Source organism: Phyllostomus hastatus, unplaced genomic scaffold (assembly GCF_019186645.2).
Source record: "Phyllostomus hastatus isolate PE091 unplaced genomic scaffold, TTU_PhHast_1.1 phas_contig_40, whole genome shotgun sequence".
NCBI lineage: Eukaryota > Metazoa > Chordata > Mammalia > Chiroptera > Phyllostomidae > Phyllostomus > Phyllostomus hastatus.
The window spans coordinates 74,903,962-74,921,424 of NW_025333872.1; the positions used below are offsets into that span (position 1 = coordinate 74,903,962).

General features: G+C 35.5%; 1 protein-coding gene across 1 annotated transcript in view; it reads left to right on the forward strand.

Annotated features, from left to right (window-relative positions):
* ENPP1 (ectonucleotide pyrophosphatase/phosphodiesterase 1) overlaps nt 1-17,463 on the forward strand; it is a 60,251-nt gene that overhangs the window by 34,111 nt on the left and 8,677 nt on the right. Inside the window, exons 8-20 of the mRNA XM_045842850.1 lie at nt 190-309; nt 1,354-1,463; nt 2,827-2,892; nt 3,185-3,257; nt 6,066-6,174; nt 7,148-7,279; nt 9,572-9,603; nt 10,359-10,486; nt 11,281-11,350; nt 12,463-12,550; nt 13,694-13,863; nt 14,675-14,726; nt 16,399-16,553. Coding sequence (XP_045698806.1) covers nt 190-309; nt 1,354-1,463; nt 2,827-2,892; nt 3,185-3,257; nt 6,066-6,174; nt 7,148-7,279; nt 9,572-9,603; nt 10,359-10,486; nt 11,281-11,350; nt 12,463-12,550; nt 13,694-13,863; nt 14,675-14,726; nt 16,399-16,553 — 1,305 coding nt within the window. The remainder of the gene's footprint in view (nt 1-189; nt 310-1,353; nt 1,464-2,826; nt 2,893-3,184; nt 3,258-6,065; nt 6,175-7,147; nt 7,280-9,571; nt 9,604-10,358; nt 10,487-11,280; nt 11,351-12,462; nt 12,551-13,693; nt 13,864-14,674; nt 14,727-16,398; nt 16,554-17,463) is intronic.

Below are 17,463 nucleotides of genomic sequence, written 5' to 3' on the forward strand. Positions count from 1 at the left end.
ACAAATACTACATAAAATTTTGAGTGGTTCATTGTGTTTCTTGACAATACCCATTGTTTTGTTTTTCCCTCCCTAAACTGTGTTAAGTTTCTTGTAGCTTCAGTAACCTGTTTCTCTTTGATGAAATTGTTGTGATTTTAACATTAAAACACTTAAAACTTGCATAAAACCTGTATTTTATATTTTTAGGGTCTTTATCCAGAATCCCATGGCATAGTTGACAATAAAATGTACGATCCAAAAATGAATGCTTCCTTTGCACTTAAAAGTACAGAGAAATTTAATCCTGAGTGGTACAAAGGAGAACCAGTAAGTTGTCTGTTTTAGCTACTAAAAGAGTTTCTTTCATTATTCTCATCTATTTCTATCACAGTAAAACACCAGATTCCCTGGCACTCTTACTAACCTACTTCATTTGCTATGTTTATGGCCATCCTTTTGTAAATGGAGATGAATGCTGATAATCCTAAAGTCAGTTTGTGTCATTGAATAACAGGAGTAGTCGTTTATTTCAGAACTGGCCTTGGGTTATTTTGAACCATTTTTCTTTGCTGGATTCTACCTTCTTGCACTAGTAGCGTATGGCAGTAGGTGAATGGAAGGTACTATTTTCATCTACACAAAGGTAATTAATTATTTCTGAAGGAGGCAAACTTTGACTTCTTTTGCATATGCTAATTTAGAAGATCTGGTGATTTAGATGTATCCTTTTTATTTTTAAAATTCTAACCATAATTCTATAGGATCTGTTTGGATAGTCTTAATCCTTTTAGAAGAAAAAAGAGCATGATGTTTAATTTATAGGTTATAAATTAAAATTTTAGCTCTGATATTTAAATCTCTGTGACTTTGTGTAAACTTTTTCTGTGCCTTAGTTTTGTCATATCTCTGCTGTGGGTAATACTGTTAGCACCTCATAGGCTTATTTGAGGATTACTTAAATTAATACTGTAGGATGCTTATAGGACTACTATTTAGAGTTGTAATTTCAATAAAAATGCTTAATGTTAGTCATTTAAGTTCAAATAGCAATAAATTGGACATGTATGTTTGTGAATTTTTCTTTTTTCATGGAGAACCTATTAAGTAGGTGGATAGCTCTAAAAAATGCAGTAGTTGCCAACTGACTTATGTCCATATTTTTTAGGTTAAAATAATCTCTAATCATTTTCTTTATTTTTGCTGCTGTTCAGTCATACTATATGATTATTATTTAATATTGCTGCTAGATCTTATTAACCTTAAAAACTTCCTAGCACTTGAGAAGAATGCATTGGTGTTGCATGAACATATACTTTCCTAAAAGATGAACATTTGCATAGTTTTCTAACTTTCCTTTGTTATCTTTTTCAGATTTGGCTCACAGCTAGATATCAAGGCTTGAAGACTGGCACATATTTTTGGCCAGGCTCAGATGTGGAGATAAAAGGAATTCTCCCAGACTTCTATAAAACATATAATGGGTATGTGTAGATATACTTTTTCCAGCACCCATAGAACAGATTATTTTCATCTCAGCACCTCTTTTTTTTCCAGTCCAAACTATATTGAATATATGTTGACTGGAAGGTGAGAACTATCAAAATAAGGACTCTATTTCAAAGAGTTTTAGGTGAATGGTGTCATAGTAAAACAAGTTATTTTCCTAGAGCTTTTCTAGAAAGCATTGGTATCCCGTTGGGCTTGCAGCCAGATCTTTGGGCAGGAATGGAAACTGAAGTCAGGATGACAGGAGCGGTATCAGAGTGGAGGCACAGCCTGTTTTAACTCCAGGGGAAAGAAGAACTAGGAGCGGGAGATGAAAGTATTAAAGAGGACACAGGCAGGAATGACTGTGGTGTCTGGAAATATTATCTAAAAGAAGATATTGATAGCATCTCTGGATTTGCATTTCCAAATTACTTCAATAAATATGCCATCTAATGTGAGAAACTGATTAGAATAACCTCCCTGTGATATTCAAAATCCATGATGTACTGAGAAAAAAACAGAATAAACTCTTTTGGGGGGAAGACTCCCTTTGGGTAATTTTAGTGAGACTACAAAAATAATTTTATTTATTTTACACTTAGGAAATTTCTGTCATAAAATCAATATACAACAGAGAATAAATTCTAGACAAGAAATGCATAGTGATTTTTTTGGTGATCTTATGCTACTGCTAATTCTTTACGGTTCACTTGAGCACAGTGCAGTGCCTCTCCCCACCCTGTTAATTACCTTTATTTCCATTCCATGGATCATAATTGAGATTTAATTGCCATGCTTTACAGTAGGCATGATGGAAGATCCGAAGATTAGGGATACATATTCTCTGGCTTCTCACAGTCTAACAGAGAACACAACTAATTGTACTTGGGGTTGGGCAAACACACACTCTGGTGGAGTTTTGTAAACAAAATTCTGTGCCCAGAGGAAGGTGTAATGAATTCGGCTGAGGAAATGTTGCCCACTTCCCACTTTTACTGAGTCTGCAATAAGTGGGTTCTCCATGAGGTGCCCTTTGAAGAGTGTGTTGACACATGGGTTTTTCTCATGGTAGCAATTGCCCTTCTCAGGTACAGGAAAAACATGCTCAGGTGGAGTACAGGAAGCAAACTTTGAAGCCCAAGGACAACTTTCACATGTGTAAAACCTAACTTTTGTTCCTTTGTTGGGAAAACAAATTTAAGTTTCCAAGTAAAACTCTTATGTGGCTTCAGACACACAATGGGTGCATTAGATTATTTTAGTGTTTCTTAATGTAATTTTTAAAGGAAAAATGTTATATTTTAAACCTAAACAACTGTCACAGATTTGTTTCATTTTGTTTATTCTTAACTTTAGTTCAATACCATTTGAAGAAAGAATTTTAGCTGTTCTTAAATGGCTGCAGCTTCCCAAGGATGAAAGGTATGTATTGTGAATTCTCCTTTGTTTTGTAGAAGTTACACAATATTTTAAAATAGCCTACAAGAAAACTTTGGTATTGGCTCTGAGGTTTTATGTCCAAACAAACTCTTTAGTGAGCTATTACAGTCACATTTTGAAGAATTTGAAACCTGTAAGTTATTTCCTCAGCAAGTTTAAAAATGTTACCCCAGTGTTGTATAATTCTTGTTCACTATGGTTTGTTGAATTATTCTTTCCATTCTGTTTTATAATGTGTTCATAAAATATTACATTTTGATACTGTTTGATTTAGACCACACTTTTACACTCTGTATTTAGAAGAACCAGATTCTTCAGGTCATGCCTATGGACCAGTCAGCAGCGAAGTAAGTACATTTTATCAGTGGGTACCTCATTAAACCTGGTAACAGCTACTACTGAACCTTGATTTGAAGCAGATTTCTAGATAGTTCTGTAAGATTTTATGTTTTCTGGAAAGAGTGAGTATTACGTACAATTTTACTAAACCAAAGAATGCACTTTAATCAAAGTAAGAGCTGGGAGAATTAGTTTTGTTAAATTTTTACAGTGCTGAATTGAACTGATGATGACTTAAATCCAATATTTTCAGTTCCAAAACCTTTATCCACCCCATATCCCCCTGCATTGCCCTAAACACTAACTGTTCTTTGAAAATTTTGTAATTGGATAAGACTCCAGTTTTCTAGGAAGATGGAGGATGGTATGTCAAGTAGCAGAAGAAGCCCCCTATGAACTCTCCACCTTAGGAAATGGATCTCTGACCATCTGAGCCCATGCTTACAACTGAGCTCAGGCATCAAAGGATCAGTGATTTTATCAAAAGTACAGAGAACTTCAAATAATCATTGTTTTACTGAGTGGTTACTAGGAAATGAGGGGTAGGGAAACTGCTCGTGGTCTAAGACTCACCGTGTAATGGCCTATTTGACCTGCCACCCTTTCAGAAACTGGGCCCAGTCCTGGCTGTGTTCGTAAGCATTACAGTGCTCTAAAACCTCAAATGCTGCTTCCGAGTGGCCATGTCACTTTGTACCATTGCTGTACCATGTTTCCCCACAGGAAACATTTGAACAGCAAATAATACAAACTCCTTTCCTTATGCCTCTAAGCCGACTTTTCTTATGATTTACATTTTATCTGTGACTTACAGTATGAAAAGAAACAATAAGTAAGGACTTGTAAATATTGCTGGTCATGTTGAAAGAGAAATATATTCCCAGGATCCCTAATCTCAGAATGTTTGTCTAATTATCTTTCCCCTCCGTGACTCTAAGAAATAAACACACACTTTCTTAATAACTAGAGTTTCACTACCAAATTCTCATCAGTTCTGCCCAGGTATCCCAGACTGGAGAATTTTTATGCCCCAAGGACTCTTTAGCATAGGGTTCTTAAGGCCGGGCCTGTCTTGTCTATTGCGGGCCCTGAGTTTGAGGGTGTTGTGTGTTCTAAATGCTTCCTTCAGCAACAGCAGAAGGAAGAGAGAAAAGCATGCTCATCTTTCTCACTTGAATGTAAAGCAACTGCCTAACCATCTTCCCCTGGTTTCCCTTCCTCTGGGAAATCCCCTGGATTTGCCCTGTTAGAGACCAGCTTCCTGTTGGGTGCCTTCTCATCAGACAAAAGAAAGCTAGGAGAGAGGGAAGGTGACCCTCATTAGGTCGTGCTTACCCTTTGTATTCTTTCCAGCGAAATTCATCTATAGTAGCTCCTGTGTAGTTAGCAACCCCATGTGCTCTTGCTGCGATCCTGTTCTTGAACTAAGCAGAAATGTTCCTTCAAGGAGGGATAAGGAAGATGTGTGGGCAACAAAGTGGCCATATCGTGGTTGGTCAAAAGGAACAGTTTCTTGTAGCTGTTGTTCTGGTTTGAACACTTGGCCAGATGCTAGTGTAATTTTCACTAGACACCTGAGACCCGCGCCTAGGTTAGTTTGGCTATGAGGAAGTCGAAGGATTATTTTGTAATTGCAGATCATACAAGTTTTTAAATCAGTGCTGCCTTTTCCCATTCACTGAAGATTTTGCAAGTTCCCTGCTTTTCTAATTCATCTTTATTCAAGGTTGAGCCCACTGTTTTTGAATTATCTTTATCAACTTGTAAACTCTCTTTAACTCAACTATTATTACCACATCAAAACACATTTTATCTTAATACTTGGAAATTCCAATTCACATTGCTTAGGTAACTTTGAGTGAATGAAATAGTGTATTGAAAGAGCTTGTTCCAAAAAACAGTAAAATACACCAACTATAAATAATGATTAGACTGATTTCAAACATTATAGAACATACACACAACACTGCATAAAAGTTCTCCTCAGCTGGTTTTGTAAAAAAAGAGGAAAAGAGAAATGCTGAGAGCAGTTTGCCAAAAACATTTGCCTGTTCTTGTGATATTCATATGCAAAATACATGTAGTTTTTAAGGAAATAACGGGTTGTGTTCCTTGGAGTTCTTATTTTAAAAGGGAAGTACATAGAAGCATTTCATGAATAATTTTAACATTTTTGAAAATGAGGAAACCTTGCATTTTTGCAGTAAATATTTAAATAATTAGAAAGAAAAATGAGAAATTGATTGCAGAAAATCAAGTAATAATTAAGATACATTTGTTTTTGGCCAAAACTATGAATTTGGGTTAGTATCACTTTGACCTACATTGAGTCTGGTCTAAGGAGTAACGTTCTGAACTCAGAGGGAGAGCTAATCAGTTCAGGTAATGCCATCTCCAAGACTTATGATTAAGCACATGTGCAATTTGGATCCTTCCACTGTTTGTTAATGGTCAGCAGTTATTTCATGCCTTTTCTGTGCTACCTGAGTGTCTTAGGCTAATGTGAATCAGTTCATCATAGTATTTGCATCCACTGAACTCCGCTCCCCTCCCCTCCCCTCCCCACCCCTCCTCTCCCCTCCCCTCCTTTCCCCTTTACTTCCCTTCTCTTCTTTTTCTTCTCTTTCCTTCCCCCTTCTCCCTCCCTCTTTCCCTCCTTCCCTCCCTCCCTCCCTCCCTCCCTCCCTTCCTTCCTTCTCTCTCTTTCTTTCTTTCTTTCTCTTCCTCTCTTCCTTCCTTCCTTCCACAGAGATAGCTTTATATAGGAATAGCCATTTCTGTGGAATACATCACATAAGGTGGGTTCTCTTTCTTAGGTCATCAGAGCATTGCAGAGGGTTGACAACATGGTTGGCATGCTGATGGATGGTTTAAAAGAGCTGAATTTGCATCAATGTCTGAACCTCATCCTCATTTCAGATCATGGTAATCTGAATTTGCATCTTTTACCTGTCAAGTTAAATGGTGCCCTACCCTACCCAAATTTACTTGATCAATTAATTATTGCTTCTTTATTTCCTCTGATTGTTATAGTTGATTTTTTTAAAAAACATAGTTTCTTGTGGAAAGTCATTAGGAAAATATATTAAATATAAAGTACAAATGAAACAATTCATAGAAATCTAAGAACCTGTCAATCAAAATGCATCCATCTCTTGATTTGGGGAAGGCTTACACCAGGAATTTGAATAGTCGGAAACTTTTTTTCATTATTAAATTTTGGTAAATCTCTAACAATTTTAGATTCAATTTGAACAAAATATTATGTACCTTTTCTGTATTTTTTTTAGCGTAAGTCTGACTTAGGTAGTATATATTAATTTTGGCAATATTTTAATTTCACTTTTGCTGTGGTCTTTATAACACATGCTTCTTTATAGCCTTGGGACTATAGATGTGGTGTGTATACAAGAAAATAGAAAACAAGTTCCTTTTATTGTTTGTTTTTTTTCTTGTTATTGTTCATAGCTTCAGAAGTAATTACTGAAAATTATTTCTAGAAACAGTTCTAAAAGTCATATCCTACAGAAACTCTAGTCCTGGAATGAGAATAAGAATTTTATACTCCCAGTTAATATCCTAGATGATTTTGGGAAAATCACTAGGCTTTCATATTTAGCCTAGAAATGTGATATTCTTCCTCACTTGCATAAAGATATTATAATACATAAATAAGAAGAAACAGTAAACTAATTTGGGATAAGAGGAAAAGAAAATTTTTTTTAAAGTGAAATGGTAGGTACAGCTGAAATTCTGTGTCTTACCTGTTAGATATTTAACTAGCATAAGCACTGAGCATGTTTATTGAATTAAATTCTGGAAATGAAAGAAATTTTGTTCTACATGTTAAATTTTTTATTAAAGTCGCATCATGTTTGGGATTTTTTTTTTAACCTAGGCATGGAACAAGGCAGCTGTAAGAAATACATATACCTGAATAAATACCTGGGGGATGTTAAAAACATAAAAGTTATATATGGACCTGCAGCTCGACTGAGACCCACTGATGTCCCAGATAAATACTACTCATGTAAGTATAGCTCTGTGCTAACTTTGCATATGATTCTATTTAGAATATATTCCTCTAAAACATTGTATAGCTAAACTAAAGGGAAGCAATTAAAGTTCATTTCCTTTTCATGGTTAAATATCTCCAGTGCAGATCTTCTGCACCCAAAGGGACTGGATGTGAGGACATGTCTAACCCTGTATCTATGTGATATTCATGGCTAAGAATATCATTCAATGAGCTAGTACAACTTTTTGTTGTATTGTGTGTTTTTCTTATATTCGGTTTTACGTGTTCAAAAAAAAACCTTAAAAGTTCAGCTACATTTATTCAACTTTAGTTAATAATATTCTGTTAAAATAACTTACCAAGGTTATAGAATAATATTTTATTAGGAGGAGGAGTGCTGGCAGAGATGATTAATTCTATAAGCAACTGATTTCTGTCCTCAAAAATGGGTTTCTTAAACCATTTCAAAAAGCAATAAGAATGTATTTTGTAAACAGAGAAGAAGTAATTTTATATTCTCTCTTAACCACCAGGACAGCCAAGAAATATTTTAACTTCTTTATTTGCAAGTCAAGCCTGTTTCATAATTGTTTGCACCTCTGTTGTGCCCCTCTTTTTTGTTTGTTTGTGCAAGTCATCAAATCTTACTATCATAGATAGGAAACTTCACAATAGTAAGGTTATCAATTTCTCTAAAATTAGAAGATAATCTTTAAGAATGTATATATACACCCCTCTTTTTTATTATCATTCTTGGTAACTTCCAGATCCTTCGGGAATTTTGTTTATCTTTTTGTTACAAATTAACTTTTAAAATAAAAGGAGACAAAGCTTTTCTGACAGTTACCAAAATCGGGTTAGGTTTGGGCACCACAGTGCTATGTGTTTCTGTTGAATAGAAGATACTGTTGAATATTCTTGAAGAAAAAAATAGATTTTGCTGCAGGAAAATGGTTATGCAAATGTATTAACATAGTAACCCAAAGCATAAACTTTATCTGCATGACAACTTTTAATTAGTACCATATTTTTCTGTGTATAATACACTCCTGTGTATAATACATACCCACATTTTTGGCCCAAACTTTCTGGAAAAGAATATATTGTTTTAATTTTTTAATTCAGTTATTTATTTATTTATATTTAGATACTTGTTTTTTGTATTATTGTATTTTGCACACAGATATTGTTATTTCTTTCTAGAGTTACACTTTTAACGCATAAGCATAAATAAAAGAATTAAAATCATTTATATAGATATGGAATTAGTACTACCCATGTGTAAAGCTCATCCTTATTTTCCCTTAAAAATTTTGGGCAAAAAAGTGTGCATTATACAAGGCAAAATATGGTATTTTTTTAAATACATGAAAGTTCATACACAATACTTACTAAACCTCTTATAACAACTATAGAGGCAATGGCAGGGCCCAGAAATACTTAGGAGGGGATGGCTGGGCTCCGCCATACCCTTAGCTCAGTTAGGCCCCCAGGTTTCCCAGATTAAAGCAAAATCTATATTTGTATTTACTTATCTACATATATACATCAAAAATATGTATACAGTACATATTCTTTTATCCGGATAATTTTCTCCAGCGTCTGTGAAGCCTGACACAAGGTGCACTAAGAAGGTAGCTGTGGGCTTGCTGTGCAAATGCAGCTCCAAAACCACCCTCCTTGTCCTTTCTTCTCAGTTCCCCTGTAGCCCTCTTATTTTGAAATGCTGGAATTATCAGTGAGTGTGAAAGTATATAAAGTACAAAGTAGCTGGTTCCCACCCTAAACTCCCCTAATTCACAGCTCAGTTTCTCTCTTTAGAGATGAGCACTGTTAAGTTTAAGATATGTCTCCTCAGATCTTTTCTATGTGTAAAGAAAACACATTCATTTTTATTTTTACACAGTGAAATTGTACTAGGTCTAGATACATGGATGTATGAGGATCTGGGTGCATGAGCAGATGGATGGACGAATGAAAGGATGGATAAATGGATATACAGGGAGTTGGATATATGGTCAGATGGAGACAAATGGATGGACAGACAGATGGATAGGTGGATGCTCTGTAACTTGCCTTTTCATTTAACAATAGGGCATTATTTCACAGACTTTGGGTGAGGGTTCCTAAACATCTGTCTTATTCTTGTCAGAGGCTAATATATAAAGATTTAAATGAGCTGTTTGAAACCTGCTTTGGTATTTAAATATATGGTTTGAGTCTGACAGTTTATATTTTTGTCTTATTTTTATATCTAATTCTAGCATACCATCAACTATTATTTTTTATCTTTATCCCCTTCAGTTAATTATGAAGGCATTGCCAGAAATCTTTCTGTGAGTATCTTTGTTTTTCTATTATCTAATTACTGCCTGTTTTGTATAATATACTTGTATATTTAGGAAAGTTTCAGTGTTTGTTCTTGGCATTATAGGATTAGAATTTTTGGGTATCTGGGCCAACATTTAAATATTCTATAGTTTTTAAAGAACTTTAAGGACATGCCCCAATGATCTGGGTTTGAAAGCTTTTAAGAATTTGTTGATTGACGCTGTTAAATGTATGTGGCAGTACAAGAAATTATTGAAAGCAGAAGGAAAACACCCTATAACTATTCCACCCTAAACACTGTCAACACCACAGTATCTTTTTTTACCAGTCTTTTTTAATGCCTGTTTTTAAATAAGCTTTTGTCCTAGTGCTGAGCTATCTGTACTATTTTTTTTTTTACTTGATAGAGAATTTTCACTTTTGGAGAAAATTTTTACAATCGTAGTTGCACAAGTGTTTGAAAATAACATCATCAGTAGTATCTCAAATATAATCTCAACACACTCTAAGCATCTTGGGATAGCTATGCAGTGATTACGACTTCATGTAAAAATAAGAATATTCAATGGCTGGGAGTATCCACCCTGTGTATTATGGTAGTACTAAGATCTCAGGTGATTTTCCATGTGTGATTTATTGGGTATGCTGGTAAAGTATTTGTGAGAAAAGAAATGTGTATGGAGTTACAATGTACTTTCAGAAGAAGTTTGTACTTAAGACCATGCAAGTAATGTTTTTCCTTTGCCTCCTACAATTTCAGTGCCGGGAGCCAAACCAGCACTTCAAACCTTACCTAAAACAGTTCTTACCCAAACGATTGCACTTCGCTAAAAGTGATAGGATTGAGCCCTTGACATTCTATTTGGACCCTCAATGGCAACTTGCACTGTAAGTTCTGACAGCCTCCCAGGTAAATGTAGCCTGACCTATTAGTAATTTCAAGGTAACCTTTGAGTCCTTTGCAACAATGGTGTTATATGAAAATTGCACAAATATGATTCCCTATACTCTGTCCTGGGTCTTCTCAACCTTGGCCTCTCCAGGTTTTGTGTTAGATAATTCTCCATTGTGGGGGGCTGTCTTGTGTGTTGTGGGATGTTTGACAGCATTCCTGGCTTCCACTCACTAGATGAAAAAGTACCCTTTCTATGGTTATAACACCCCTAAGCAGTGAACCAGAATTTAGTCAACAGATTCGCACTGCCTCTACTTTATTAGAGAGCTGTGTTTTTGGTGCTGGGAAATATCGAGAGGATTGTTCTTACTTGCATGGGAAAACTAATATTTAGTGAACATCTACTATGTTTCAAGCATTTGTTGAGGTTCAACCATTTAAATTTTGCAAACAACCCAACACGAAAAAATTGAAACCAGGAAAAGAGAATTAAATTTCTAACACCAAAGCTAATCACCATCATAATCAGGGTTCAAAACCAGTTCTGTCTCAATGATAGTGTTTTCGTTTTTCTTCCCTCTATACCATGTTGCTTATAGTTGATTCATCTACAAAATAAAAAAGAAAGGTGGCTTCTTCATAGTTTTCAAAGCTAGGCAATTTTATTCACCTTTTTCTTGGTTTGTTTAACAACGGTCACCTGTTCTTTATTAATGAAAATAATGCATGATTACCCGTGTTGCTTTATGAATGGACTTTTCATTAATTTATATTATGTAAAAATTAGGAATCCTTCAGAAAGGAAACATTGTGGAGGTGGATTTCATGGCTCTGACAACATATTTTCAAGTATGCAAGTGAGTAAACCTATTATAGTTTTTAAAAATAACAGCTATATCTGAAGAAATACTGATATGTAAACTTTTACACTGAAAAAAGGCCATTATATGTCTTGAATAACAAGTAATGAAACATATACTTTCATATAGCCATTTTCTTTTGGGCATTGATTAAAATAATACAATTGTGTTAAAATTTATATTCATATTTCATGAATATGTGACATGTACCTCCTACTAAATTTCCAATAATTATTTTGTATATACTATGTTCCATTAAGAATATATATTACTCCACAGTAAATGCAAGACAATTTGTTAATATTTAAAAAGATATACTTAGTTCTAAATGAAGATACTACTTTAAATTTACCTTGCTTTCAAAACTTTTTTTAAAAAATTATTTATTTATTTTCGGAGAGAGGGACAGGGAAGGAGAAAGGGAGATAAACATCAAATGGTTGTTTCTCACATGCCCCCAACTGGGGACCTGGCCCATAACCCAGGCATGTGCCCTGACTGGGAATTGAACCAGTGATCTTTTAGTTCTCAGGCCAGTGCTTAATCCACTGAGCCACACCAGCCAGGGCTAAAAAAAAATTAAATATACTCACAATAATTATCTAATTTGATCCCTGCAACACTGTGTGAGGTGAGCATGGTGCAGTTCATATTCCTGTTCATAGATGAATATAGATTTCATTGTAATTCTGTTCTGAATGTCAAGTCAGGAATTACAGTAAAGCTAAGAGAACTATCCCAGATGTCCTTAGATTATTTGTGCAATAGGGGTTAAAAAAAAATTCCACAAAGTTTGCTGGGCATAGTCTTTTTTCTCTTAACATAACCATTTTATACATGTAGAATGTAGAAGATAAAACTTTTACAACTTTTATTTTTTTTTTCAATTACAGTTGACATTCAATATTAGTTAATTTCAGGTGTACAGCATGGCAGTTAGACATTTATATAACTTATGAAGTGATTCCCCAATAAGTCTAGTTATTGGCACCTGGCACCATACATAGTTATTACAATATTATTGATTATATTCCCCATGCTATGCTTTATATTTGGCCAACTACATATGTAACAGGAATTTATAAACTGTTCTTTTCTGGTCAATCTAGGCCCTCTTTATTGGCTATGGACCTGGATTCAAGCACGGCATTAAAGTTGATTCCTTTGAAAATATCGAAGTCTATAACTTAATGTGTGGTAAGTGTGAGTAGGGAGCTTTTATCCCTTCTGAAAACAGAGCTGAATAGGATGATCAAAAATAGGTCACTTGATGGGTACCTTGTGGAGATGATGATGAGGCAAGACAGACGCTTACATTTTTACTTTTTTTCTTCCTGAACCAGAGTCATTGAAAAAAATGTGCCGAACATTCCATCTGATTACTTATCTGATTCTTCCACTAGGCTGCACACTGGTAAAGTACAACACCCAGAGTGAAGAGGTGTGTACATCCCCGATGCCTAGTACTTTGACAGGCTCCAGGGCTTAATCATATGACCATTGAATCAGATCAGTGGTGGAAGCCAGAGAAAAGAGTTTGGGGATTTGGAAAGGTAGACAAAACAAGTGGAACTTCTGGTAGCCTTAATAGATGGCAATGTCAAGTTTGTAAAAATGAAGGCGACCCATTCTTGGTTTACTCTGTACCTTCTTAATTAGTACTTTATGGGTGTAGGGTATTACATCTTGAATATCACTTCCTTTTTCTGATAATGATACTGGGCATTTGCAAACCTTTAATGTGTCCTAAGGATAATTCTTTTAATGGGAGCTGATATACATAAATGAGTTCATAGATCCTAAAACACTTAAACTCAGGGCCTGGCTTAGAGTAAATGTTTTACTATATGTGTTTGCTATTATTGTTATTGTTGTTGTTATTATTATTATTATCATCATTTAAAGCATGACTCTTCGATGTGGACAAAGCTAGTTTTGAATCCTAGGTAGCTTTTGTTAGTAGCTTTATGTTAGTAGCTTTCAGACCTTGAGCAAAGTGCTGTGATTACTCATCCATCAAATATTGGCAATAACATATTTAAATGTTTGAAGAATTAAGTAAGAAAAATATATGAGCACAGTGATAGTAATCTAGTTAGCATTCAACATATGCTAACTATAGTTATTATATATATTAAAATCCAGAAATTTTTATGGAGAAGTAAAGCATATATGTCAGTATTTTCATTAAGAATAGCAGTTATAAATACTGTAAAACCTAAAAGAGTTAAGGACTCGTATAGATTTGGTTTTGAAAAATAAGAATCATAGTACAAGTCTACCATTTAGTTGGTTTTGAAACTTTTAAGTAAATCTTGACTATTCTTTGGAATTATGCAGATTTATTGAATTTGACACCTGCTCCTAATAATGGAACTCATGGAAGTCTTAACCACCTTCTAAAGAATCCCATTTACACTCCAAAGCACCCCAAAGAAGCCGGGCCCCTGGTCCAGTGCCCCTTCACAAGGACTCCCAGAGAGAACCTCGGCTGCTCCTGTGATCCCTCGGTAAGTGTCGCTGAGAAGTTGAGCCTGGGGGGTGTGTTTTCACAGCACTTGCTGCATAGCATGCACTGTGGGAATACGTGAGGATCAGATTCAAGTTTATGAGGGAGAATAACAATCCTATTTATTTTTAATTCTAGTGACACACACAGGCCTTTCATTTTTTCTTTTTCCTCTACCTTCTTTATGCATTTTTGCCTCTCTTTTTGTCCCTCGGTCCTGCAACCTGACTTGCAGGTCGGGGGAAGTTGAGCCGAGTCCTACTGTCCCAGCAGTGAGGTCTTGATTACAACAAACTAGGAACAATATCCCTTCTCCAAAGTACAACCCCACCCGCTTCAAGTTAGGGGGGAAATACCACTTTTTGGTACAAAATGGATATATGGCACTGTTTCATTTTTCTCCAACCTTAATATATACAGCAGTTGTCGTGAAAGGAGGGGAATATGTGACAGGTCATGAACAAAACTGGTGGGACCCTAAAGATAGAAGCTTGCGGAGGGAGCAGTTGAGTTTATGCTCTTTGCTTTGCTGTAGACTTTTAGAAAGGCTGAAGACTAGAGATCAGAACTTTAAAGAGGCGATCCTATTCTTATTTTTCATTAATGGTGTGTTTATGCTAAAAATTCTGTATTTTTGCAACTGCCATCCCTATCCTTTTATTCTTTCTTATCGAAACAATAATTTGACTTGGTACAGAATGGTTTCAAATTTTATCTTTGTCTACCATGGAATAAATTAGCTATAAAAGTTGTTTGTTACAAAAATAAAACGTGTCTGTGATTCCTTAAAAATAATATTATTAATTGTTTAGATTTTTCAAGTCATGGATTTTAAGACACAATTGAATCTGACTGTGACAGAAGGTAAGGCATGTTTGTTCTTGAACTTGGAATGTGGAAGTAGGCTTTTTCTCAACAGTGTGAATCACAGAGAATTGGTTTGGAGGCATTTTTGAGAATAGTCAGTAAAATAAAGGGATTAGGGGAGCTCCACCTGATGAAGCCTGGAGATCTCTTTGCTTGGCGGTCTATACTGTTGTTCATAAGAAAAGAGGGGATATTTACAGCGGAAATAGCATGCAATGTATTTAGTGGAGGCTGTTTTAATTTTGAAGATTTTTGTTAGGTTTATAAGGTTTGTAATAAATCTTCTGATTTCCGTTTTTTAAAAAAAGATTTTATTTATTTATTTTAGACAGACTGGAAGGGAAGGAGAAAGTGAGGGAGAGATACATTGACTGGTTGTCTGTGGCACACCCCCAATTGGGGGCCTGACCCACAACTCACACATGTGCCCTGACTGAGAATTGAACCTGTGATGTTTTGGTTTGCAGGCCGACGCTCAATCCAGTGAGCCACACCAGCCAGGGCTGATTTACATTTAAGATATCTGTTAAATATCTAGCTCACTGGGTTCTTAGTTAATTACAAAAGAGTATAAGTTGATCTACTTATCAAAAATTATTTCTTCATAACTTTTGAATGAAAATTAAGAATATGCACTGTAACATACAACTCAGTAAATAACAGACTTTGAGAAAATACCTGTTTATAAAACTTGTGGCATAAAATGTAGGAGAATGAAGTGATCAGGAAATATCAAGTCTAGAATTCTGTGCAAAATTAAACCTTTTAAATATAGCAATGTTTGCAGAGAGAAAATCTGTTGCTGATGAGAGAAATAACAACATGTAGACACCTGACGAAATTGGTCAGTTGTGACTTGGGAAGTTCAGTGACTCTTCCATACAGTCTCTGATCGACTTTGACAGAGTCTCCGGTAGAGTAAATTACTTGTCTCACAGTTTTTTCTTGCCAGAATAAAACGGTGAATTCTGCACTATTGTTTACATGAACTTGTCTGTATGAAATTCTGTAAATGTTCAGGTTGGAGAAATCTCTGATGATCGAAGGTGTTAAAATCTTGTGGTAAAGAATGACACTTGTGGAATTGGGTAAATCTAAGTTTGAAGAGGAGTTTAGGAATTATGTGTTCATGGAAAAACTATTTATTTCCCATAAACTACTGTTTTCTCATCTGTAAAATGGACATATAACCTTAATTCATAGGGCTATTTAAAAATTAAACTAGACGATGTCTACAAAAGAATTCTACCAAGCACCTGACACTTGGAAAAGGGTGATAAACACTATATAATATTGATTTACTCAGTTTAATCCCATCATTTCAGTTCTGTACTTTTGCTTTCCAAGTACATATATCATCCAGAAAATTTTCTTTCTGGAAAGACATCCTGAAGACTAAGTAATTGAAATAATGTCAAAGAATTTTAGTAATGTAATTTAAGTCCTAATTGCTGGGATTTCTAGCATTTTCACGTATATTGTGGTATCTTCATATTACATTGCTGTTTCATAATCTGCACAGGCAAAAGGTGCAGTGAATCCCTTTTGTTTCCTTAATTGTTTATGGCTCTGCTCGTTGTAGTTGGTTTTTTGTTAGAGTTAAAAATGATTTTTCAATAGGGTCTAAGCACATTTAAACGGTGGTTTTGTTTTCCTCCTGTGACCCAAGAGAAGGCTATTAAGCGCAGCACTTTACCCTATGGAAGGCCCAGAGTTCTCCAGAAGAACAGCACTGTCTGCCTCCTCTACCAGCACCAGTTTGTGAGTGGTTACCGCCCCGACATCCACATGCCCCTCTGGACCTCCTACACTGTGGACAGAAATGCAAGTATTTGTCACCCCTTTGTCAAATTATCATTAGGCAAAGTCATCGAGAGCATTGTTTCTCATGGCTAATCCCAAATCAGGTTACTGAACTGGGAGTCAGAGAAAATAGGGTCCAGTTCTGCCACTCACAAGCTTGTGGCTGCGAGACTCAGAGCGTACTACTTGTCTTGCGAAAGGAAGGATGTGTAGGAAAGACTTCTCCCTTGCCTTTGATGTAAGCATTGTAAGATTTTAACATATAATTTCATGAAATAATTTTTACAGTCAGTCACAGTTCTTCATCTTTAAATGTAGTCTCACTGCATAAGCCGTCCGTCCATGGGAAGACCCCCAGACCTAACCAGGGAGAGGCTGGGGGTTCTGTTCACCCTCCACACCAGGGGATTTCGGCCTTGAGAGGAATGAGGAAAAATATCCCAGCAGAAGACCACCATTTCTCCTCATTCCTGGGTGCTATGGTATAAAGGGCAACGATACAAGATTGGCCTTGAAAGAGAGAATAAAGGGATTCGACGAGATTTAGATCTTACTTGAAATGGAACTTTTAAACTAGACTGACCAGATTTGCAGAAACTGAAACAGCCTGGCAAGCTCCATGTGACCTTAAAAGATAGAAAGGGGATTTGAGAGAGCTTAGATGAGTAGGATTTAAAAATAAAATGTTAACATCATTGAGATTGCTAAATAAAAAGGTAAGGATGTGTGTGTGTGTGTGTGTGTGTGTGTGTAATTTCTCTGTGTAAAAAACATATATATAATATACATTCAGATATTTCCATAAAATTTCTACCTTAGGCTTGAATTTAAAAAAAATTGTGTATATTCAAAATTTTTACTTGAGTTCATACTCTGTAGCATTCTACACAGTTTTGTAAGTCCCATCTGAGTTATTGCTGTTTAATACCTC